The 21,685-nt window shown below is 41.8% G+C and overlaps 1 protein-coding gene across 1 annotated transcript; it reads left to right on the plus strand.

Moving 5' to 3' along the window:
• Positions 1–5,737: 5,737 nt before the first annotated feature.
• APELA (apelin receptor early endogenous ligand) lies at positions 5,738–7,981 on the plus strand. The gene is made up of 2 exons (XM_073340076.1): positions 5,738–6,166; positions 7,892–7,981. Exons 1-2 carry the CDS (start codon positions 6,091–6,093, stop codon positions 7,978–7,980), a joined length of 165 nt encoding a protein of 54 aa, XP_073196177.1. The 5' UTR covers positions 5,738–6,090; the 3' UTR covers position 7,981.
• Positions 7,982–21,685: the final 13,704 nt, after the last annotated feature.

Genomic DNA, 21,685 nt, shown 5'->3' on the forward strand with positions numbered 1-21,685 from the left:
TCAAGCTGCCAGCCCCTGCCTGGGGCTCCACTCCTGGCCCAACGCCCGCCCCCAGCTGTGGCCAAAGCCTTGGCCCCATTACCCCTGTCCAGGTCTCCCCCTCCCAGAGACACAACCCTGCTCCCAGCCTCAGCTCAGGGGAAGGGAGGGGGGAGGGCAAATAGGGGTAGGGGGGATGGCTTTCAGCATCCCCACTACTAAAAATGTTCCAGCACCACTGCACACAATGGAGTTTGCATTAAGGTTGCACAAGTTTTGAAGGCTTGACTTTGCAACCTTAACATTCTTTAACATAGTAAATTACATTAAAAATCTAAGTTGTTTAAAAACATAAAAATTAAATTACACCACGTAGAATCATTCTGATCCCCACAGCACAGTCCTCTATCACTTGAGCTAACAGAATAACTGATAGCAATAGAAGGTTATCTTCTATGTGGACCTGCCTTTAAGGGGAAGGAGACCCTCTGCTAGTGGGTTTCACAGCTATTTGCTAGCTAGCAAAGGAATGTTGAAACTCAGGAATTGGGTTCAACACCATAGGAGTGTTCTCTAATGGTTACAGACCCTTCGCCCTGTCCACCCACCTTCTCCCAGTTCCCTTCTGCTCCTAATCCCTGTTTCCTCAGGTCCTACTCCTGTTCCCTCCCTTCCCCACTATTATCCCCTCCCAACTCCTGTCCACCCTCCCACACAGTATCCATGTTTCCCCCTACTCCTATCCTCCCCACCTTCTCTTCCTCTCCACTTCTATCCCTTCCCTACTGCTTTCCCCTCAACTCCTGTTTGTTCCCCCACCCCACACCTTTGTTCTCCCCTGCTCCTATCTTCTCTGCTTCTATTGTCTCCCTCTCCAGGGCTTCTGCTCCCAACCCCTCACTCTACATCTCCTACTCGGAGTTCCTCACCCATCCACCTATATATAGCACCATTCATCATACCTCTGCATTCATGTCAGGCTGCCTCATACTTTTTTTCAGCATTCTCTGGGTGCCAGCAGGGGGAGCAGTGAAAACGGAAAACAGTCTTCTTGCTACCTGTTCCAGCATCCAGCTCAGCCCCTGAAGATCTGAGATGAAACCCTTGCACAGTAGGGATGGTTCATGTTCAATCTGGTCATCACAGTGCAGTAAAAATATTCAGAGAATGTAGCCACTGAACACTAAGTCTCTACTGCGTACGAGGTTTCTTCAGAGGCTGATAACTTGGCCAAATGTGGACGTATGTTCATGGAGATGGTAAAATAATAAATAACTAGCTCTTATATAGCACTTTTCATCAGTAGATTTCAAAAGCTCTTTACAAAGGAAACACCTATCTAACAGTAGGGTGATCCTCCCCCACTGCCAAATTTTACGCCCTTGCTCCAAAGTATGAGTTGCCAGAGCTTCTCAGTGAAATGCCTGTAATTTTTTTTAAAATATAGGCAAATTAACGTATTTTCCTCTAAACTTGCTCTCAGAAATGGCTGAACCATTTTAGCTGAAACTTTTTGGGAGTGAAAAAAAAATCAGTCTTAGGCAGACAGCCAAGTATAGAAAAATTTCTGCCAGATGGTTTAAATTTGGGAAAACTTTAAACAACTGAAAACAGGGTCTTATACTGGAAAAAGTCAGGCAACCTTAACTTTAGGCATTGCAACCTGCACTGTCTATAATGATATTGATATTAAAGGAAGATCAGAGAAGGGAAGTAGGAGACAGGCCTTGTTCTTTTCTTTAAAATAAATAAAAAGTTACCTATTCTAGTCTCCACTATTCTAACACTAACTGCACCTTTACTTCCTGATTGATTGTGAGCAAATAACTTCACCCATTTTTCACATGTGAGAACCCTGGGCTGGAGTACCAGCAGCAACACAGATAATGAATGACAAAGTCAACCTCTGCTCCTTGCTTCTCAACAACTAAAGGGGTTGAGGGTAGAAATCCATTGATCCAGGGAATCATCCCTACAGCACAGAGCATCTGCCAGCAACATACCCTACACTTGTCCAGATCTCCGATGCACCTTTAAATGCTTTCCCATTTCTTTTGGGCCAATTAAAAAGAAAAAGAAAAAAAGATGGGGAGAAGAAATACACTATCATGTTTTTGTTTGTTTGCGTCTGTTCAAGCACTGGCTATGATAAGAGAATTAAGGGTAGATTTGAAATGAATCTAAATTTAAAAAAAATTGTACATCAAAACTCAAACTATTGGTTTGTCAGCAACTTCTACAGCAGGAGCGTGTCAAGGAACTCTCTAATCTAAGACAAATTCCTAGGAGAGCTATGATAACCACATTATAGAGGCATGGACCAGACATGTAAATTAATTTTTGTATAATTTTAGATAGTATACTGAATAAACAATACAGTCAGAAAAGGTAAGAATATTACAGCCTAGAATGCTGTATATTATTTTTATGCATCAAATATTTCAGTTGTATCTTTAAGTAATTCTGCTCAAAATATTTGTAGGTTCTATAGCAGAGGCAGGCAACCTTTTTGGCCTGAGGGCCACATTGGGTTTCCGAAATTGTATGGAGGGCCAGTTAGGGGAGGCTGTGCCTCCCCAAACAGCCAGGTGTGGCCTGGCCCCTGCCCCCTATCCGATCCCCCCTGCTTCTTGCCCCCTGACGGCCCTCCCGGGACTCCTGACCCATCCAACCTCCCCTGTTCCCTGATTGCCCCCCCCCCAGGACCCCTGCCACATCCACCCCTCCCTGTCCCCTTACCGCCCCCGGATCCCCTCTGCCGCCCCATCCAACCCCTCCTCTCATTACTGACTGCCCTCCTGGAACCCCTGTCCCATCCAACCACCCCTTCTCCCTGATTGCTCCCAGAACCCCTGCCTGCCCATCGCCCCATCCAACTCCCCCTCCTTCCTGACTGCCCCCATTCAACCCCCCTGTTCCCCATCCTCTGACCTCCCCAACACCTATCCACAATCCCGCCCCCTGACCACCACCCCGAACTCCCCTGCCTCTATCCAACCCCCCCACTCCCTACCCCCTTACAGCATAGCCTGGAGCACTGGCAGCTGACGGCATTACAGCCGCGCTGCCCAGAGCACCAGGACAGGCAGCCATGCCGCCTGGCTGATGCCAGCCACGCCACCGTGCAGCACAGAGCACTGGGTCAGGCCGCAGCTCTGCAGCTGCGCTGCCCGGAGAGAGCTCGCAGCCCACTGCCCGGAGCATTGCACCGGCGGCAGCGCAGTGAACTGAGGCTGCAGGGGAGGGGGGACAGCAGAGGAGGAGCTGGGGACTAGCCTCCCGGCCAGGAGCTCAGGGACCGGGCAGGAGGCTCCCGCAGGCTGGATGTGGCCATAGGCCGTAGTTTGCCCACCTCTGCTCTACAGCCTGAAAGGACTGCATAGCCTGGGGAAATTGGCAATGGTCTCTCTATCTTTTAAAGTATTTACAAAGTACCTATCACCCTGGAATTTAAGCGCTTTTCACCTCTAAGTTATTGGTTTGAGGCAAATGCAGGTCAGTTCTGATTGAAAGTCTTTATCCTTTAGGAGCGTGTATGAAAAGGACTCAGACACAATGTTCTAATTCCTAGTGAGCAGATATACACACCACCAAAAAGGTGGTCCTGTGGATAGAGTACTGGACTGAGATTTAGAAGATTTGGTTTCTAATCCTGGTTCTGCCACTGATTTGCTGTGTGATCTTGGGCAAATCAGTTCCCCATTCAGCTCTGTCTTTTTAGATTGTAAACCCTTGGACAAGGAGTATCTACCAGCATTTAGCACAAGTGGCCCTGATTTCAGTTGAGATTTCTAGGCACTAATATTAATAATAATAATTGAAAGTCTAATCTAAAGGGTTAAAGACTGAATGGACAGAGAGAATGAACTAACCTCTAAGGCCTGGTCTATACTTAAAAAACACAGATATATTGGTCAGGGTGTGAGGGGAAAAACACACCACTGACCAATGCTGACTTAACCCCCAGTATCAATGCAGCTATTTCAACAGAAGTATTCCATCAGCGTAGCTACTGTCACTAGGGAAGGTGGTGTTCTGATACCAACAGAAAAACTCCTTTTGGCAGTGTAGGCTGAGTCTATACTGCACTGCCATAGTGGGCATCATTTCCACAGCGTAGATATACCCTAACTTTTAAAGAGCAATCTGGGGAAGTTAACAATGTCTGGTAGTACACCAGCTCTATGATTCTATCCATCAACAAAAAGAAAAGGAGTACTCGTGGCACCTTAGAGACTAACAAATTTATTTGAGCACAAGCTTTCGTGAGCTACAGCTCACTTCATCTGCATCCGAAGAAGTGAGCTGTAGCTCACGAAAGCTCATGCTCAAATAAATCGGTTAGTCTCTAAGGTGCTACAAGTCCTCCTTTTTGCGGATACAGACTAACACGGCTGCTACTCTGAAACCTAACCAACAACAGAGGACTTCATTTTCTAGTGCTGTCAGTCTAGCATCTTCCTCAATAAGTTTCAACCTTCAAATAATTATTTGAATCAAGCTGCAAGTTACATTTTTATTATTCAATGTTGTTTACACACACATCCCGTATTCATATCAGATCACTCGTCCCATAACAATGTCCTTTCTCTTACAGAAAAGTTCTATAAAATTGAATAGGAGGAAAATAGAATACAGTTTTTAAAAGAATCCTAGAGAATTATTTAACAGGGATTTAATTCTCTATTAAATTTAATAGGATGGGTTAAACTTTTCTGTAGAAAAGTCTCTCTATAAATTCTACAGGATATTTTCTTTAAGGGTCATATTTCCATTTTCTATGGTACTAGTCTGTATTCCACTCTAGGAATTCAGCAGGTTGAGAATAAATAGTAAGGATCACTCTAATCAAATTTTAACTCATACCAGTATTTCAAAGATACTATCAGGTTTCAGAGTAGCAGCCGTGTTAGTCTGTATTCGCAAAAAGAAAAGGAGGACTTGTGGCACCTTAGAGACTAACCAATTTATTTGAGCATAAGCTTTCGTGAGCTACAGCTCACTGCATCCAATGAAGTGAGCTGTAGCTCATGAAAGCTTATGCTCAAATAAATTGGTTAGTCTCTAAGGTGCCACTAGTACTCCTTTTCTTTTTGCAAAGATACTATGTGCCTCAATAAGGGTTTTGCAGGGTAGTCCTTAGGACTCTCTCTTTTCTCTCTAGAGCTCTACATAGCTGTGTTTTTATTGTATATCACACTGTTTCAGCACAGTTTTGTTAAAGGCAGTTTATCACCTTATTTGAGTAAAGAACATAATATCTAGGTGGGTTTTATAAATACTAAATCCTTTTTAATCTCCTCCCCATATTCAAATTGTTGCAGACCAGTTAATATAATTTAACAAAGTCATAGCTCTACCGATTCATATTACCAAAAGAAGTGTCAAAAGTCTTATATATTCATTCCAGGATATTCTGAGCTTGTAGGAACACTTGATGATACAAAAGCCACACATTAGGTTTAACAGTTTACAGTTTCGCTTTGAATAGACACTACTTTGCAGCTAGTTTAGAAGAGATAAAACATTTGGGCAGCAACAAGGACTACAATGCTTTGGGGGAGCTTAAGTTTGTGCTTCAGCATTCTTTCAGAAGGGACAAAAGGGGGGGGGGGGACTTCCTGTCATTTCCATTGCTTTCTGCATGTGGGACCAACATGCAGAAAGCATGGGCAATGCAGAGTTTAAACAGTTGCAAATGGAGGGAGGGAACATCGTGCCTTGTTTTACATATTTCTCCCTGACTGGGTTGAATTTAACGTGAAGCTGCTCCATTGTTCAGGGCTCCCTGCACCATATATATTGACAGAAGCTACTGTTTACATGGACTTTTCATCCCTTCATTGTTTGCTTATGGAAAATAAGGGGGAGTGACAAAAAAGAGAAGGGAAAGGGAGAGAGAAAAGAGGGAGGCACTGACCACAGTGCAGAACCACCCAATAACCTTGTCTTATGTGATCATTAACCTTGTTGGAAAATGCAACTGGCAGTTCATTCTGGAGCTTGTCATTAGGATGTGAGCAGAGACACAGATACTGCAGAGGCATTTTAAGGATTTTTTTATTTGCTGCAAGTATTATAAATATTTCACCTATTTTGTGTGACTGCAAAATGAGATTCCAACAGCTCCTTTACATCTTATTTTTTCTCATGATGAGTCTACTCCTTATCAATGGACAGAGGCCAGGTAGGAACTGTGTCCTCACATTATATGTTAATATGTATATTTTATAGGAGTACCGACTATACAGTTTAAGTTTATTGCTTTGACTTTGTTCCAAACACTTATTCTTAGTTATTGTACTTCCATTGCTATTTGTTTTGCAGAATTTTTAAAGTCCTGGGTCTAGAGACATATTAATAGTAATAAAGATATACATGTATATAGTGTAACTACTAAAAGGTCTAAAGAAATTAAGATTTAAACCAGATCTAAAGATGTTGCATTTCCATGCCTGCTCCTGAGAAAACACGATCAGACGAATGTTACATCAGCTACATCAAACGTACCTTGGTTTGTAGCATCCACAGCACTTAGCTTTGATGATTGACTGGACTAGGCTGAGTTTACGCCCTGATAAAAATCACGATGAAACAAAATGAAGCTGTTAAGACACGTCAACAGCTATAATCACTTTACGGAGCAATACGTGTGTTTAAAAGGTCTGGAGTAGCATCTTTGCGAATATTGGATGCGGGGGGGTGGGGGGGGGGGGAAGGGAAAGAGTTCTACACTCGCTGCGAGGCAATTTTGTTTACGCCTTACCATTGACGGTAACCTATCGTTCAGATCTGGGATCTACGTTGATCGCAATTTTAATGTTTCCTATGACGACTTTAAAGTACTGCTTTGATCATATTTATCATAAAAAGCGGTAGTAAAAAAGAAGCGGTTTGCTGTACAATTATTGTTAGACGGCTCTCAAACAACCAGCCATTCAAAACTTCCACACACCTATTAAAGAAAACGTAACCGAGGTTTTTGAATGAACAAAATATGGAAGCAAAATTCCAAGCAGTATAGTTATAGTCTTTAAGTTAGGCAATTGTGATAACCACACCAACATAAACTCATTTCACTCTATTTCCTGATTAAGGCTAAAGAAAGGGGTCAGCAGGAGCAGAGAAGGTAACAACGCGCCCCACTGCTGATTGCATTTCTGACTCTTCTTTTTGGTTCAGGGGAAGTTTTATCAACTGGGGAGGGAGCACATCTCAAATGTGACCCTATGGCTGTCTTCGTCGGTGCAGAAATCAACGCAAACTGACTGCTAGTCGCCCGCTGTAGAGCCAGATTGCGCCCTAACTTGAAATCAGAGCATGTAGACAAGGGGCTTGGTATACAAAGTATATAAGGAAAGGATTCATCCTGTAAGGTAGAGGGCACTGTGGCCCCGATTCAGAAAGGCATTTATTTTACGAAACTGCTCAAAATGTTTGGGGTGCTATACCTTCTGCTCCCGGAACGGTGACTGCTATTTTTGAATATGCTTTGTCAACAAGTTTATGGCACGTGGGGGAACACGCTATTTCTGAAATGGGAAGAAATCTAGAATTTTAAGGGATATTTTTTAACCAACAAAAAAAAAAAAGGGAGTGGGGAGGCTGTGAGGACAACTAGCATGAATCGTATGAAAGAAGCAGCATGATTCAGTGCAAAGCTGTTTGTCTTTCTTTCCGTTCGCTTTGTTGCTTAATATCCAATAGCATTTGCCAGAAATGCTTAGAAATCCGGGAGGAGGGGAATGCAAAAACAAATAGGTCGGTGTAGGACATCAATGCCCGAGGTGACGCCTGGATAGCAGGTTCTTTTGCATGCTGTGTGCTCAGTATTATAGACAAGTGTAATTGTCTGATTGTTGAAGTTTTCGATTTAAACTGTGTGGTTTCAATTCCCGCTTCTGCCTTTCAGCTAACCTGGCCCTGCGCAGAAAGCTGCACAGACACAACTGCTCCCACAGGAGATGTATGCCTCTCCACTCCAGAGTGCCCTTCCCCTGAGGTATCTGAAATCCAACCTTGCTTTGCTAAAGTTAGGAGAGTTCGGTAATAAATCCAGGCGCCAAGGAGGATGTAATTATCAAAACTTCCCTATACATTTATTTGGAAACACTGCTGAACAGGCTGTCCAGAATAAGCACATTTCCAAATTCTGGTTACATTTCAAAACCATTTGCGCTGCATTTTACTAACCAAACCACAAACATGATTTCATTTGGTCTCGAGTCCTTGCGATTTCTTTGTTCTGAAAACAGGGCTTTGAAAAAGCAGGAGGGAAAAAAAATATGCTTTATTTAAACTCCATGGCAGGATCCCAGATGTGCTAGGGTTATTGGACTTGATTACAGTGTTTTCAGTATGGCAGATTCTGCACAAGAAATCAGCTCCTTTGGATAACGGGCTGTCCCATATTAGCGTTCCCTTATACTTCTCCCCCTAGGCAAATTCAAACTCCCTCCTCTCCTTATACAGACTGAAAATTCTTGAATCTGTTATATCTGCAACAGTTGCTGGGTTAGAAACACTTCCCACTGTACTATTGTAGTTCTGAATACATTTCTCTTTGCATGAAAAACTAACCCCAAATGTTTAAAAAGGAAGCGCTGGCCAGTGATGAGAACTTTAGGCTAGGCAGGAAGAGTACTCAGTTAATACCTGTAACTGATTTGCTGTGTGAGGTGGGGCAAGTCACTTGATCTCTCTTACTCTTTGCCCTATGTTCCCCATCAGTAAAATGGAGATACCACTTACCTACTTCAAAGGGGATTCTGAAGCTTAATTAATGTCAGCAAGGGGCTTTGAGATCCTTGGATGAAAGGCTATGCAGGTGCAAAACATTAATGCTCTATAGCGGATTACAGAATACGCATTCAAATATGTGCATATTCAAATACATTCCAGTGACTCCAGAAGCATTACAGGTAGCATATGTAAATATAGTAGGTAGGCATTAAAAGGATACCAAGACTCCCTTTCAGGGAAGCATGCAATTTAAGAATTAATAAAACATGCCGTCAATAGTTTTGCATCTTTTAAACTCTTTGTTATAGTCCAGATAATGTGCTAGTCCCAGGCATGTCAGCATAATTAATAAATAATGACAAAATCTATACTAGGAGGATCCAAGAGCTTTCAATTTGTTAACTGGCTGCACTGATCTATAAACACAATGGTATGTGTATATGACATACCTACAAAAAGCACAGGAAGCTGGAAAACTGAACACCTAAGGAATGATTAAGATATCTTCAGCATAACCCCAGATTTACTCCAACATTGCATTGAGGCAGTAACTAGAATATTTTCAGGGTGCAGGTTTAAAAGCATGCTCATATTGAAGTGTGTAAAGATGTTTAAAGATAGATCTGCCTAACTGGTGCTTCAATATTGAGCACAGAGGCCCACCTGCCTGCTCATTTCAACAAGAGACAGTCAAGACAAGATCCCTCATCAGTATCAGCATAAACATAACCAGCTAAGCAATCAGATCAGCTCACTCAGCAGGCAGGCAGGAGCTAAGCGATAGAGCTAAGGAGCTGAATGATAGAGAGGGATAGTGGAATTTAGTTTAGGAGCAGGGGGCTTATTGAGTCGCTCCTGAATGACTTGCTTCAGTTCTCATTAAGAGAGTGGACTCAACACTCCTTCCCCCCAATCCTGCATCTATAGACTAGAGATAGTCTGTGCACAGACTTCAGAGTAACAGCCGTGTTAGTCTGTATTCGCAAAAAGAAAAGGAGGACTTGTGGCACCTTAGAGACTAACCAATTTATTAGAGCATAAGCATCTGAGGAAGTGAGCTGTAGCTCACGAAAGCTTATGCTCTAATAAATTGGTTAGTCTCTAAGGTGCCACAAGTCCTCCTTTTCTTTGTGCACAGACTATCTACATTTTCTCTAATGTGCCCCTGAAATAGTGTATTTGGCTTCAAATTGCACTGTCTGGGTGATAAATATGCACTTACTCTGTTTTTTTTCCCCCTTCTTCCCCGTACAGTATATCAATTTGCCAGACTAAAAGGTATTTTCAACGTTATCTGCTTTCATTCAGGGAGCTGATTTCTAGTAAGAAAAAAGTCAGTGACATAGCAAAAAAGGGTACTCATTAATTCATAACCAATTGTATCGACATTTAGCTAAAGACTGTTGTAATACTGTTCTGTCAAGCTGTTTAGAAGTCTACAGGGCTTGATTTTGGGGGGGAGGAAGGGTTTAGCATCTTCAGCTCTTACTGATGTCAGCAGGAGCTGTGGGTGCTCAGTGCTTCTGAAAAAAAGCACGCCTTATATCCTAAGTGGGCCATTTCCTTTCCAGTTTTAAACTGGACATATATTTTTGTGTATTTACTAAAATTGTGATTTAGCATCTTTATTTAGTTACAGTGGCATCTAGAGACCCCAACCACAATCAGGACCACATTGTAGCAGGACACATCTATAGTAAGAGACAGTTCCAATCCCAAAGAGTTTACAGTCTAAACAGACAAGAGAGACAAAGAAAGTATTATTATTCTCATTTTACAGACAGAGAATTGAGGCCTGGATCCACAGAGAGACTTAAGTGATACAGTGTGGCGTGTTGCAAAACCTAACTTTTAGGTGTCTTGAAAATCACTGGGATATACAAAAAGAAAAGGAGTACTAGTGGCACCTTACAGACTAACCAATTTATTTGAGCATAAGCTTTCGTGAGCTACAGCTCACTTCATCGGATGCAACAAGTTGCAGTGAGGCACCTAAGGTCCCTATACAAGGAAGGGGGAGAGATAGTTGCTTTAGAAAGGGATCCATAAAAGCCAGCATGCTGGGCAGGGGTCGCCAAAGATAGCCAATGGGAGGTGCTGACAAGAGGGGTGTATCCTAAGCCCTGCCCTGATAGTGTTCAGCACCTAAGTCCCGCTGCAGGGAGGAATCCAGCTAGTGATTCACAGCTGGAAACCTCCTTCCTGGAATCAGGCAAGTTAGGCCTTGAAACAGCCAGTTTTTGCAACACCTAGCTTAGGCACCTGACTGCCTCTACACAAGCCAGTGACTCAACCAGGATGTGGAAGACCCCATTTTCAATTCTCACCTGTGCCTGATGAGGAGGTGAATACTATAACCACTGGTCTGCAGAATACTTTCACTCTCTCGCCCAGTTAATATTTAATTTCAATGGCCAGGCTTTAAGAAGAGAGACCCACATCAGAATATCCCATAGTTTAGTGGTTAGGGCACTCTCCTGAGAGATCCTTGTTCAAATCCCTTTTCCTTATCAGGCAGAAGGGGGAATTGAACCATGGTCCCCTACAGCCCAGGTGAGAGCCCTAACCACTGGACTAACAGTTTTAAGGAAAGCCACTGCTGTTGCCTCCTCCCCGCACCCTTTTACACAGAGTTAGGCTATCATTAGGGCCCTACCAAATTCATGGCCCATTTTGGTCAATTTCACAGTCATAGGATTTTAAAAATCATAAATTTCATGATTTCAGTTATTGAAATCTGAAATTTCAGTGTGTTGTAATTATAGGGCCTGAACCCAAAAAGGAGTTGTTGGGGGTCACAAGGTTATTGTAGGGGGGTTGCGGTACTGCTATCCTTACTTCTGTGCCGCTACTGGCGGCAGCACTGCCTTCAGAGCTGGGTAGCTGGACAGTGGCGGCTGCTGGTTGGGAGCCCAGCTCTGAAGGCAAAGCCGTCGCCAGCAGCAGCGCAGAGGTAAGGATGGCATGGTATGGTATTGCCACCCTTACTTCTGCGCTGTTGCCTGCAGAACTGGGCCCTCAGTCAGCAGCCATCACTCTCCAGCTGCCCAGCTCTGAAGACAGCAATGCAGAAGTAAGGGTGGCATGGTATGGTATTGCCACCCTTACTTCTGTGCTGCTGTTGGCAGGGCGCTGCCTTCAGAGCTGGGCACCCAGCCAAAAGCTGCCACTCTCCAACCACCCAACTCTGAAGGCAGGGCAGAAGTGAGTGGTAATACCGTGACCCCCTAAAATAACCTTGTAACCCAGCTACAACTCCCTTTTGGGTCAGGACCCACAAATTGAGAAATGCTGGTCTCCCCTGTGAAATCTGTATAGTACAGGGTAGAAGTACACAGAAGACCAGATTTCACGGTTCGTGACATGTTTTTCATAGCTGTGAATTTGGTAGGGCCATAGCTGTCATCTACACTTAAAATGCTGCAGTTACACCATTGGAGCACTTCAATGTAGATACTCATTACTATGACAGAAGGGGTTCTTCAATTGCTATAGCTGATTCACCTCCCCAAGAGGCAGAAATGAGGTTGACAAAAGAATTCTTCTGTTGACCTAGCACGGTCTATACCAGGGGTTAGGTCAGCATAGCTACATCTCTCAGAGGTGTGGATTTTTTATACCCCTGAGACACGTAGCTATGCCAATGTAAGTTTCCAGTGTAGACCAGCCCTTAGGTGTGCTCTAAGTAAACCACCATATCAGGCCCTGCAGGTGAGCTAGAAGGATAGGCACATATCTTCCCTAATTTGAGAATTGCATTGGGGCTTAGATGGGAGATAGACAGGCACCAGGATGCCTGAGGCAGCAGCGTGCATGCCCAGAGGCAGAAACTTAGGCACCCAGGAGATTTTTTTACAGCAAAAGTTAGGCCTGTATGAGTTTAGGCTCCTACAGAGTTAGGTGGCGGCCAAGTGGGGATTTTGTGGCTCACAGTGGTGCCTAAAAGTGTAAGTTAGGTACCTGAATCTCTCTGTAGATCTGGCTCTAAGTGCCTCATTGGGGCACAAAAATCTGGGGCAGAATTCAACCCAGATCTTCCAAGTCCCACTCCAGGGCCTTAAGCACAAGACCATATTTCCTTCTATCTAATGAGCTGTTATTACAAAGCTTACCATTTTCTTTCTGGAAATTGAACTGTCACAGGAGACAGTTGTAATGTATCTGAGAATTCAGTAGTTTGGATCTATTAGCCTTCCTAGCAGACCTCTTGAAACATAATTATGAGACTCACAGGCTCCTTCAAGCCTACACAAACAGCAATGGCTGTTGAATGATTTACTTATTTAACAGATTTAAACAAAATGAGGCCCCCTGGGTGATATCTACTGTTTACCTGATTCAAATGAAGCAGAATAAGCAAACTATGACCACTGCATTTAAGGATATTGGCTTCCACTACAAACACCCTGTTCAACCAGTACAAATAAAAAACAAACCACCGAAGAAAACCATTGTTTGATTAACCTTGATTTTCTGTAGTAATCAGGTCCTCTAATTAAAAGGAAAACACTATTGGGAATGTGGCACCATAGTGAAAGAGAAACTTAAATAAAAAGAAAGCCATTCCTTCCTGGGCCAGAGGTCAAGAATGCATTTGATTTTTTTAAACCCACACACTTCACAGCTCCTTGCAACGACACATCAGAAGTGAGGTGCCTAATTCATGCAATCAAATAATGAGATGAAATTCTGGTAACTAACTATTACAAATAAAAACAAAAACTATGGTGGCCTTGTAAAGTCAATACACTTTTTCCGTGTCAAAATGTAGCGAGCTACTGAACATCCATGACCCTCTTTAAAGATGAATGGAATGGACAGTGCAATGATTTTAAATCAAATGTGATTTTTGCCTTCCCAAACCATTCTTTCTAACAGAAAGAAGAATGAAAGAGGAAACCAGTCAAGAAAATGCGATGTGATAGTGCAGCATTCTAATCAGCGCAGGTGTCCATGTATAAGCCGTCACCACATTCAGAACCTTATCAGACTCCTACTGGAACAACTTCACAGGAGTTTCAGATTTCTCTAAGTTGGGAAAAACAATGGAATCACAAATGACCCCTTCAGGAACTTTGGAAAATCACCAGTGCCATAAAAAGATAGTCATTCTTTTCTACATACCAACAAATAGTCATGTGGGAAACAGCAAAGCATTGTAGCTTTGAACATTTTTAAAAATTAGACCAACATTATACCGCTGAAAGAGCTATTATTTTAATAGTTATTATTCATCATTCACATATGTCTGTGTACTTCTATTTAGATATAATACCTAGTAAAGAACATGAAAAAGAATGGTAAAAGATAAATATTTAATAGTTACACTTTATGGACAAATATGTAGGTTTTCATGTTTATGGTAGTATTGGATGTTTATATGTAGCCATAATTATGCAATTAACTTTACTATAATCTTAAGAAAAGCATAATGTATCTATCAGACAGTTGTAAGTGCATATTCATTTATGGATAGAAAAGTGTTAACCGCTAACCTCTCTTAGGAAGTAAAAATGTTCAATCTAGACTTTAGAAAAGAATCCTGAATGTCTTAGCTCTGTTTTTAAGTCATGTTGCATACCGTAAAAACATAGGTCATAATCTTTGATGGTTATTTATGTTTATAAAATACCTATGTGGCTGTACATTTTGTAAAAAAATAATTATGCTCTTCAATAACATTAATGTCTCATTTTAAATAAAGTTTGTACAATTTTTGTTTTTAATTCTTTGTGTAAAGGGTCCTGCACCCAAAGAAAATTTAAGAATTTATCTAATTTCTTTTCTAAATTTCATAAGGGATCAATGTAAAACTTTTCCTACTCAATTTCTGACATACAGTTAAATAAAAATCAGTTGTTCACTTGACATTACATTTTCAGCAGATTTTTCCCCAAAATTTTTCTTTGCATTCTGAAAGTATTAAAATAATTCTAGTAATGTTGATACACAGAAACAACTTATTATGACAGGTTTCAGAGTAACAGCCGTGTTAGTCTGTATTTGCAAAAAGAAAAGGAGTACTTGTGGCACCTTAGAGACTAACCAATTTATTTGAGCATAAGCTTTCGTGAGCTACAGCTCACTTCATCGGATGCATCAACTTCATCAACTTATTATGAGCTTCTTGTATTTAACCTATAGGACAATATAGTCAAAGCATTACACTACATCATGTCACTTGATAATGATAACACAATGTGATTTTAGAGACTAACCAATTTATTTGAGCACGAGCTTTCGTGAGCTACAGCTCACTTCATCGGATGCATACCGTGGAAACTGCAGAAGACATTATATACACACACAGACCATGAAACAATACCCCCTCCCACCCCACTGTCCTGCTGGTAATAGCTTATCTAAAGTGATCATCAAGTTGGGCCATTTCCAGCACCAAAGTGATCATCAAGTTGATGATCACTTTAGATAAGCTATTACCAGCAGAACAGTGGGGTGGGAGGGGGTATTGTTTCATGGTCTCTGTGTGTATATAATGTCTTCTGCAGTTTCCACGGTATGCATCCGATGAAGTGAGCTGTAGCTCACGAAAGCTCGTGCTCAAATAAATTGGTTAGTCTGTAAGGTGCCACAAGTACTCCTTTTCTTTTTGCAAAGACAGACTAACACGGCTGTTACTCTGAAACCTGACAATGTGATTTGCATTGAGATGCAGACATGATTCCACATCTCTAAATCTAAAATAAATGTGAGTCTTTAACTGTCCCATAAACGGCACTGGACCTTGAAAACTGAAATTTTCCTGCAAATAAAATGAAATGTCATTGCCCTATTTTAGGGCAAGCAGCAACTCCAGCAGTAAAAGAAGTGGTCCTATTTCCAGATTGAGAGCAAAAGCCAAAATCAGCATTAACTCATTCCTGGAAAGGACGAATACTACAAGTAAATAACAATATGGTGCTCAATTGAGTTTAAAATGGAAAAAAAAATTAGCAGTAGCCACTGTGACTCATGCACGAGAATTAAGGGTCCAGTGCTGCTTCCATTGAAGTCAACAGGAATTTTGCCATCAACTTTAGTGACAGCAGAATTGGGACTAACGGGCCCAATATTCAATTGAGCCTCAAATCGCCTTGACTTACATACAGTTTGGGTTTTTTGTGGTTTTGTTTTGTTTAAGGTGCACTTTCACTCAGAGTGTAGAATATACATATGCAAGCCCACCCATTTAGACAAATTGGCTTTTGCATGTGAGAATCTGATATCACCTACAAGCATAGGAGACATTTGGGCCCCAATCCTGCCACAACAAACCCACATGAGTAATCCGACTAAACTGAACCAAATTAGTCATCTGCCTGGGTGTTAACAGGATTAGAGCCATTGTGTGTATGTGTGTGTATACCTGCAGGGTTGCACACATACAAATGGAAGCTGCTGAAAAGTCAGAACTCAGTTACATAAGGAACTAACCTAACTTGATTTTTAAAAAACCTTAACTAAGAAGTATTTAGTTCTCAAGCTGCCACAGTCAAAATGTGGGTTTTTGAAACCTAAATAAATATCCCAGAATAGAGAAGGAATCTGAGATTACGTGGGACCATTTATTTAACAAATTTTATCTCCAACTCAGTTTCATCAACTCTTTAAATTACATTAGCTATTTAGAGTAAAATACAAAATGATATAAAACCAGGTCAGCAGGAAATAGCAGGGGGCTGTGGTAACAGAAAAAGCAGAGCAGTATGTTCAAAAATGATAAACAATTCACATCCTCCCTTTCCAGTATAGAAAAAGGAAATTACAGAAGAATAAAGTCTGGTAATACTTCTCTTTTACATACACACACAATATACAATTGTCCTAAATCTAAATTCTGCTCTGGGTTGCAGTACATTTACCCCAATATAACCTACAGCAGAATTTGACCCACAAATGCTAGGTTTTAATAAGCAAAACTCAAATGCACAAGTGAAACACAAACTAATACAGACCAGTACTTTGTATACTGATCTGCTGTTACTGATGCTGCTAATATTTATCTTATTTCTTTCTAGTAACAGCAATCAACTAATATATTTGTCAACCATAGCACAATTCATTGTAACATACCTTTTTATTCAGGAGCAATGCCAAGTCCAGCAGTGATGGTGCTTTTTTGCCTAACTCTCAGGGTTAGGCTGTTGATAGACGTGTCAGCTGAATGACTTTATTCCTTGATTACTGTTCATTAAATTGGATTAGTCCTAAGCAGATTACTTAGTCTTGAAACAGTAGAGATTTGGTGAAAGAGATCATTTATTGCAAGAGATAGTTCAAGACATATTAACTGTATTTAGGTAGAAAAATGTATGCGCTATTCAGAAAGACATAACTGTACACCAATGTCTACTGGGGGAAAATTTGTTTTGCTTTACCTAGCATGCATACATGACAGCTCTTTTGGGCAGTGAATATCCCTTGTTGAATGTTTAGAAAGTGCTTAACGTATCTGAGCAGTACCTCAAACAAACTATAATAAAATAACAAACAACAATATTAATAGAATATGTGCATTTTGGTGCAACTAGCGTTTGTATGTACTTTTAGCATGGTTTTTATAGCATTATTTTTTGGAGAAATATAGACATCTCAAAAAACTGTAAAAATCGTTAAAGACACAAAGCCTATATTGACTGAAAACCAAAATACAAACTATGTAATTTACTTCATAGCCACCACTTCAGTGTTAATGATTAATTCTTAATGTTTATGCTCATACTGCGCTGGCTGTGATCCTACAGATCACACAATCTAAGGCCACAGAACTGCAAACATTTACGCATGTGAGTAGCTGTATACACAAAACTAGTGCCAGCGAGTTCTGGAGCTACTCATGTGCATAAAGTTACTTGTGTGTAAGTGCTGGCAGGATCTTGCCAAGTTGAGTTGGGCTAAATAGTTAGGAGATTTCTAAGTAACAAGTAGAGTACAACAGAAAGTGATATTTGTAATTCATTAAATGACACCCTTGCCCATGTGTAAGCATGGAAACTATGCCCCCATACTTGTTGGATTTTTTTCTGTCTTGGCTAAAATATTAAAACCAGAGCATGACCATTGCAGTCATTAATTATCCGAGTGCATGTTTCACAAAAGCACAGGTGTTCACCTGGCTGTTATGAATAAACTCTAATGACATTCTGCCTAACCAAATACTTCCTGTGTTTTCAATTGTGCACTGTTAAACAGCTGGCATGTCTGGTTCCAAAACTGCCTGCACTTCAACTGCAGATGAAATGAGCAGTGTATAGTTGAAATGAGCAGAGCATTCTAGAATGAAAAGTTCTATTTAAATGTAAAATGCATCAGAAAGAAGAAGAAATGGACCAGCTGATTCAGCATCAAAGCCAGCAGCTGTGGGGTTTATAAAGCAGTGATTCAGTATAATTAGTATTTCTCCACTACAGTATTTTAGACAGTTTTCTTTTTAGTCCCTCATTTGTGGTCATATCTGTATTTTTAGCAAGGGAAAAGAGGATTTGGTGGCCAAACTAAAGATGACCAAACATCTTGTTTTATGGTTTCAGAAAATCATCCGGGTTTGTACTGGTGGATGGGGAAAGGTGGAGTTTCCCCTTTCTCGGAAGAACACCAGACAAAAGAATACTTTTACAATCATTATTCTATCATGTGGTTCATAGGGGTAGTAAATTGCACTTAAAACTAGTTCCCCTGATCAACTGACTGGGGGGGGTGGATCACGTTACTGGATACCCAAAATGATATTAACTATTGTAGGAAAGTACAACTGTTCTAAGTATACAAATTCTTTGGGAGAGGTAACAGAAGTATGAAGCTGATGTACCCTAAAGACTCAGAAACAAAAAGGCAAATTAAAAGAAACCAAAAATGTATTAATTTTTTTAATTTCATGACTTTCATGTGTATAACTCGTGACTTTTTCATTCTTATGGTTGCCAATTTATCTTGGGGTTTTAGATCTATATTTAATAAAAATTACAGTATAAAATTGCCTTTGAGAAGGATTTTTATACAAGACAGAGCCAAATCTTTAAAGGTATTTAGGCAACTAGAGGGATTTTCAAAAGCATCTAGATGTTTTTAACCTTTAAAAATCTGGTCATTAGTGAATATTTTTCTACACACAAATTGCAACATGTGAAAAAAACACTAAGATGCTAGACAGAGGCAAGATAACCGTTGACAAAAACAATATCCACTGGTGAATCAAAAAAAAAGTTTTGAGACTAACCCAGGAAATCAGTCAGCCTTAAAGTCACACCATCCCAAAGAATAAACTTGTGCATGCATCCGATGAAATGAGCTATAGCTCACGAAAGCTTATGCTCAAATAAATTTGTTAGTCTCTAAGGTGCCACTAGTACTCCTTTTCTTTTTGTGAATAAAGACTAACATGGCTGCTACTCTGAAACCTGTCCTTGTGCATGGTGTGACCCTATACCCCATATTCTTCACAGACATATGCTTATAATATGGCATAACTAAGATATGTTTTATGCAATATGGGTCACGTAAGGTATCACTGGAAAGGTTATGATTTACTGAGTATGATTATCTCATTTGTATGCAAGTATCATTTCTGTATCTGAAGTTAGGAATATTGACTATGTAACAATTTACAACCGTGTTTATACTTGGGGAATGCCTACCAGACAGTATGCAATCAGCCTGGATGGGCCATTAGGAAGGACAATAGGACTCTAAAGATGCTAATCTCCCTTCCTGAGAAATTTCAGGGATGCTGCTTTAACAGTGCAGGGTCAGGTGATCATGTCGTCTGGTACTGGACACAATCTTGGACTTCTAGTGTTTTTCCATTAAGAGGGGTGGGGGTCAAACTGGGAAACAAAGGATTTCCACCATATGCAAATCCTATTTAAGGCTGGAGACTGAGTTAATCTTGGTTCTTCTCCACTGCCTCCCTACCCAAGAAAGAAGACTGCTGAAAACACCTGAAAAAACAAGGGAACTAAGCAGGATGCAGGGGCTGAGCTCAAGTGAAAAAGGTCTAGCCTGTGAAAGGAATACCTGGAGATTTAAGCTGCATTCAAGCCATGCAGTTTACCTTTGAGAAACTCTGCAAACTGTATAAAACAACACGTAGGGTGAGAACTTGCTACTATTAACCATTTAATTTAGTGTAATAAGCTTAGTTTGCATGTTTTGTTTTATTGGCTCAGTAATCAACTTTATCCTGTTTGCTATCCCTTATAATATCTTAAAATCCACCTTTTGTAGTTAATAAACTTTTTTGTTTATTCTGTAACTAGTTTGTGTAATTCATAACTGGAGGGGGGGGGCAGGAAGCTTTGCATATCTTCCTCCAAATTGAGGGAAGGAGCGAATTTCATGAGTTTATGCTGGATAGATCTCTATACAGAGCAAGACAATATAATTTGGGGTTTACACTCCAGAGGGTGTTGAGTGCTGGGCAATCCCTGAGCTGTCTTCCCACACAGACTCTATGATGACAGGTTTCAGAGTAACAGCCGTGTTAGTCTGTATTCGCAAAAAGAAAAGGAGTACTTGTGGCACCTTAGAGACTAACCAATTTATTTGAGCATGATGCTATAGCTGGGAGTGTCCCTACCTGTGTGTGTGCGCAGCAGGACAGGGTGAGGGAGCCCAGGCTGGTGGAAAGGGTGGGCTCAGTGGAACCCCAGTACATCAGGTGGCACCCCAGAAGAGGGGACAACTCTTTTTATAATGGGGAAAAAAACCCAAACATTTAGAATTAAAAACGAATATAGTAATATAAACAGGAAGTGTTATACCAGATGTGATTGCTGAAGCTCCCAGTAACTTCAACGATTCTTACTAAATCTATGCACAATTATATCCATCCAATAGTAACAAATGTAAATGATGAAGTGCTAAGAGTAAGAAATACATTTTAAAAAGTAAACAAGTTAAAGGAGCGAAACCACACAGTGCATCACAAGAAAAAGGCACTCCAATTCAAGCCATCAGAACACCAGCTCAAATGCATTTGGGCAGGGGTTCTCAAATTGCGGGTCGGGACTCCTCAGGGGGTTGTGAGGTTATTGGGGGGGGGGGGAGGTTGCAAGCTGTCAACTTTGCTCCAGCATTTATAATGCTGTTAAATCTATTAAAAAGTGTTTTTAATTTATAAGGGGGGGGTCCCACTCCTAGGCTTCTTATGTGAAAGGGGTCACCAGTAAAAAAGTTTGAGAGCCCCTGCATTTGGGACTTGCTGTGAGGTTTTATGCAGTCTTAGAAACTGATAAAGGATACTTGTAAACACCAACACCGTGTATATATGTGATAATGTTTGGCCGGGGAGGGAGAATGTATGTAAACTATTTCACTGGTCTCCTTGAACAGCTCCGACATCACCTCCGACAGGGCAGAGCTGCCTTGCCTGGGCACGGGGGTGCTGAGCTCCACCATCCTGCGAGGGGGAGAACAGCCCCTGGTCCTCATCACCTCATGTTTGCAACCACTGCAGCTAGCTCGCCCCGCCAGCCGGGGTAACTTATCCCCCCTGCCATCCGCAGTGCCTAGTTCACAGTCCCGACTCCTGCCCCCGCCCCTCCTCCCGGGGCTCGCCCTTCTCCTGTGCAGTCAGCCCCCCCCGCCCCGGCTTTGCCCCTCCGCCCGCCTTCTAGCCCCGCGCCCAGCACCCCCGAGGCCGCCCGCCCCGCCGAGGTTACTGCGCCCGCTCAATTCGCGGCCACAACCCGCTCAGTGACGGCCGAGCAGCGACGGGCGGCGGGCAGAGAACGTAACGTTACTCCGGCAGCCCTCGCTGAGACTACAGCTCCCAGCGTGCCACAGCTCCCCACCGCACGGCGAGCACAACTCCCGGCAGGCAATGCTCGGCCACGGGCCCGGCGGCTTGTGCCCGTTGCATGCCGGGAGCTGTAGTCTCCGGCGCACGGAAGTGTCACCGTTGTAATCTGCTCCCCGTGGAAAGGCGCGCGGCTCCGTCCCAGTCCCGAGCGGAGAGGACGTTATT

The sequence above is a fragment of the Lepidochelys kempii genome, chromosome 4, assembly GCF_965140285.1.
Source record: "Lepidochelys kempii isolate rLepKem1 chromosome 4, rLepKem1.hap1, whole genome shotgun sequence".
Classification (NCBI taxonomy): Eukaryota; Metazoa; Chordata; order Testudines; family Cheloniidae; genus Lepidochelys; species Lepidochelys kempii.

What these genes read in the sequence shown, in the direction of transcription:
- APELA (XM_073340076.1), top strand. Translation starts at nt 6,091, where the DNA reads ATGAGATTCCAACAGCTCCTTTACATCTTATTTTTTCTCATGATGAGT. An exon ending in TATCAATGGACAGAGGCCAG is followed by an intron (nt 6,167 to 7,891) that starts GTAGGAACTGTG and finishes TCTGCCTTTCAG; the next exon opens with CTAACCTGGCCCTGCGCAGA.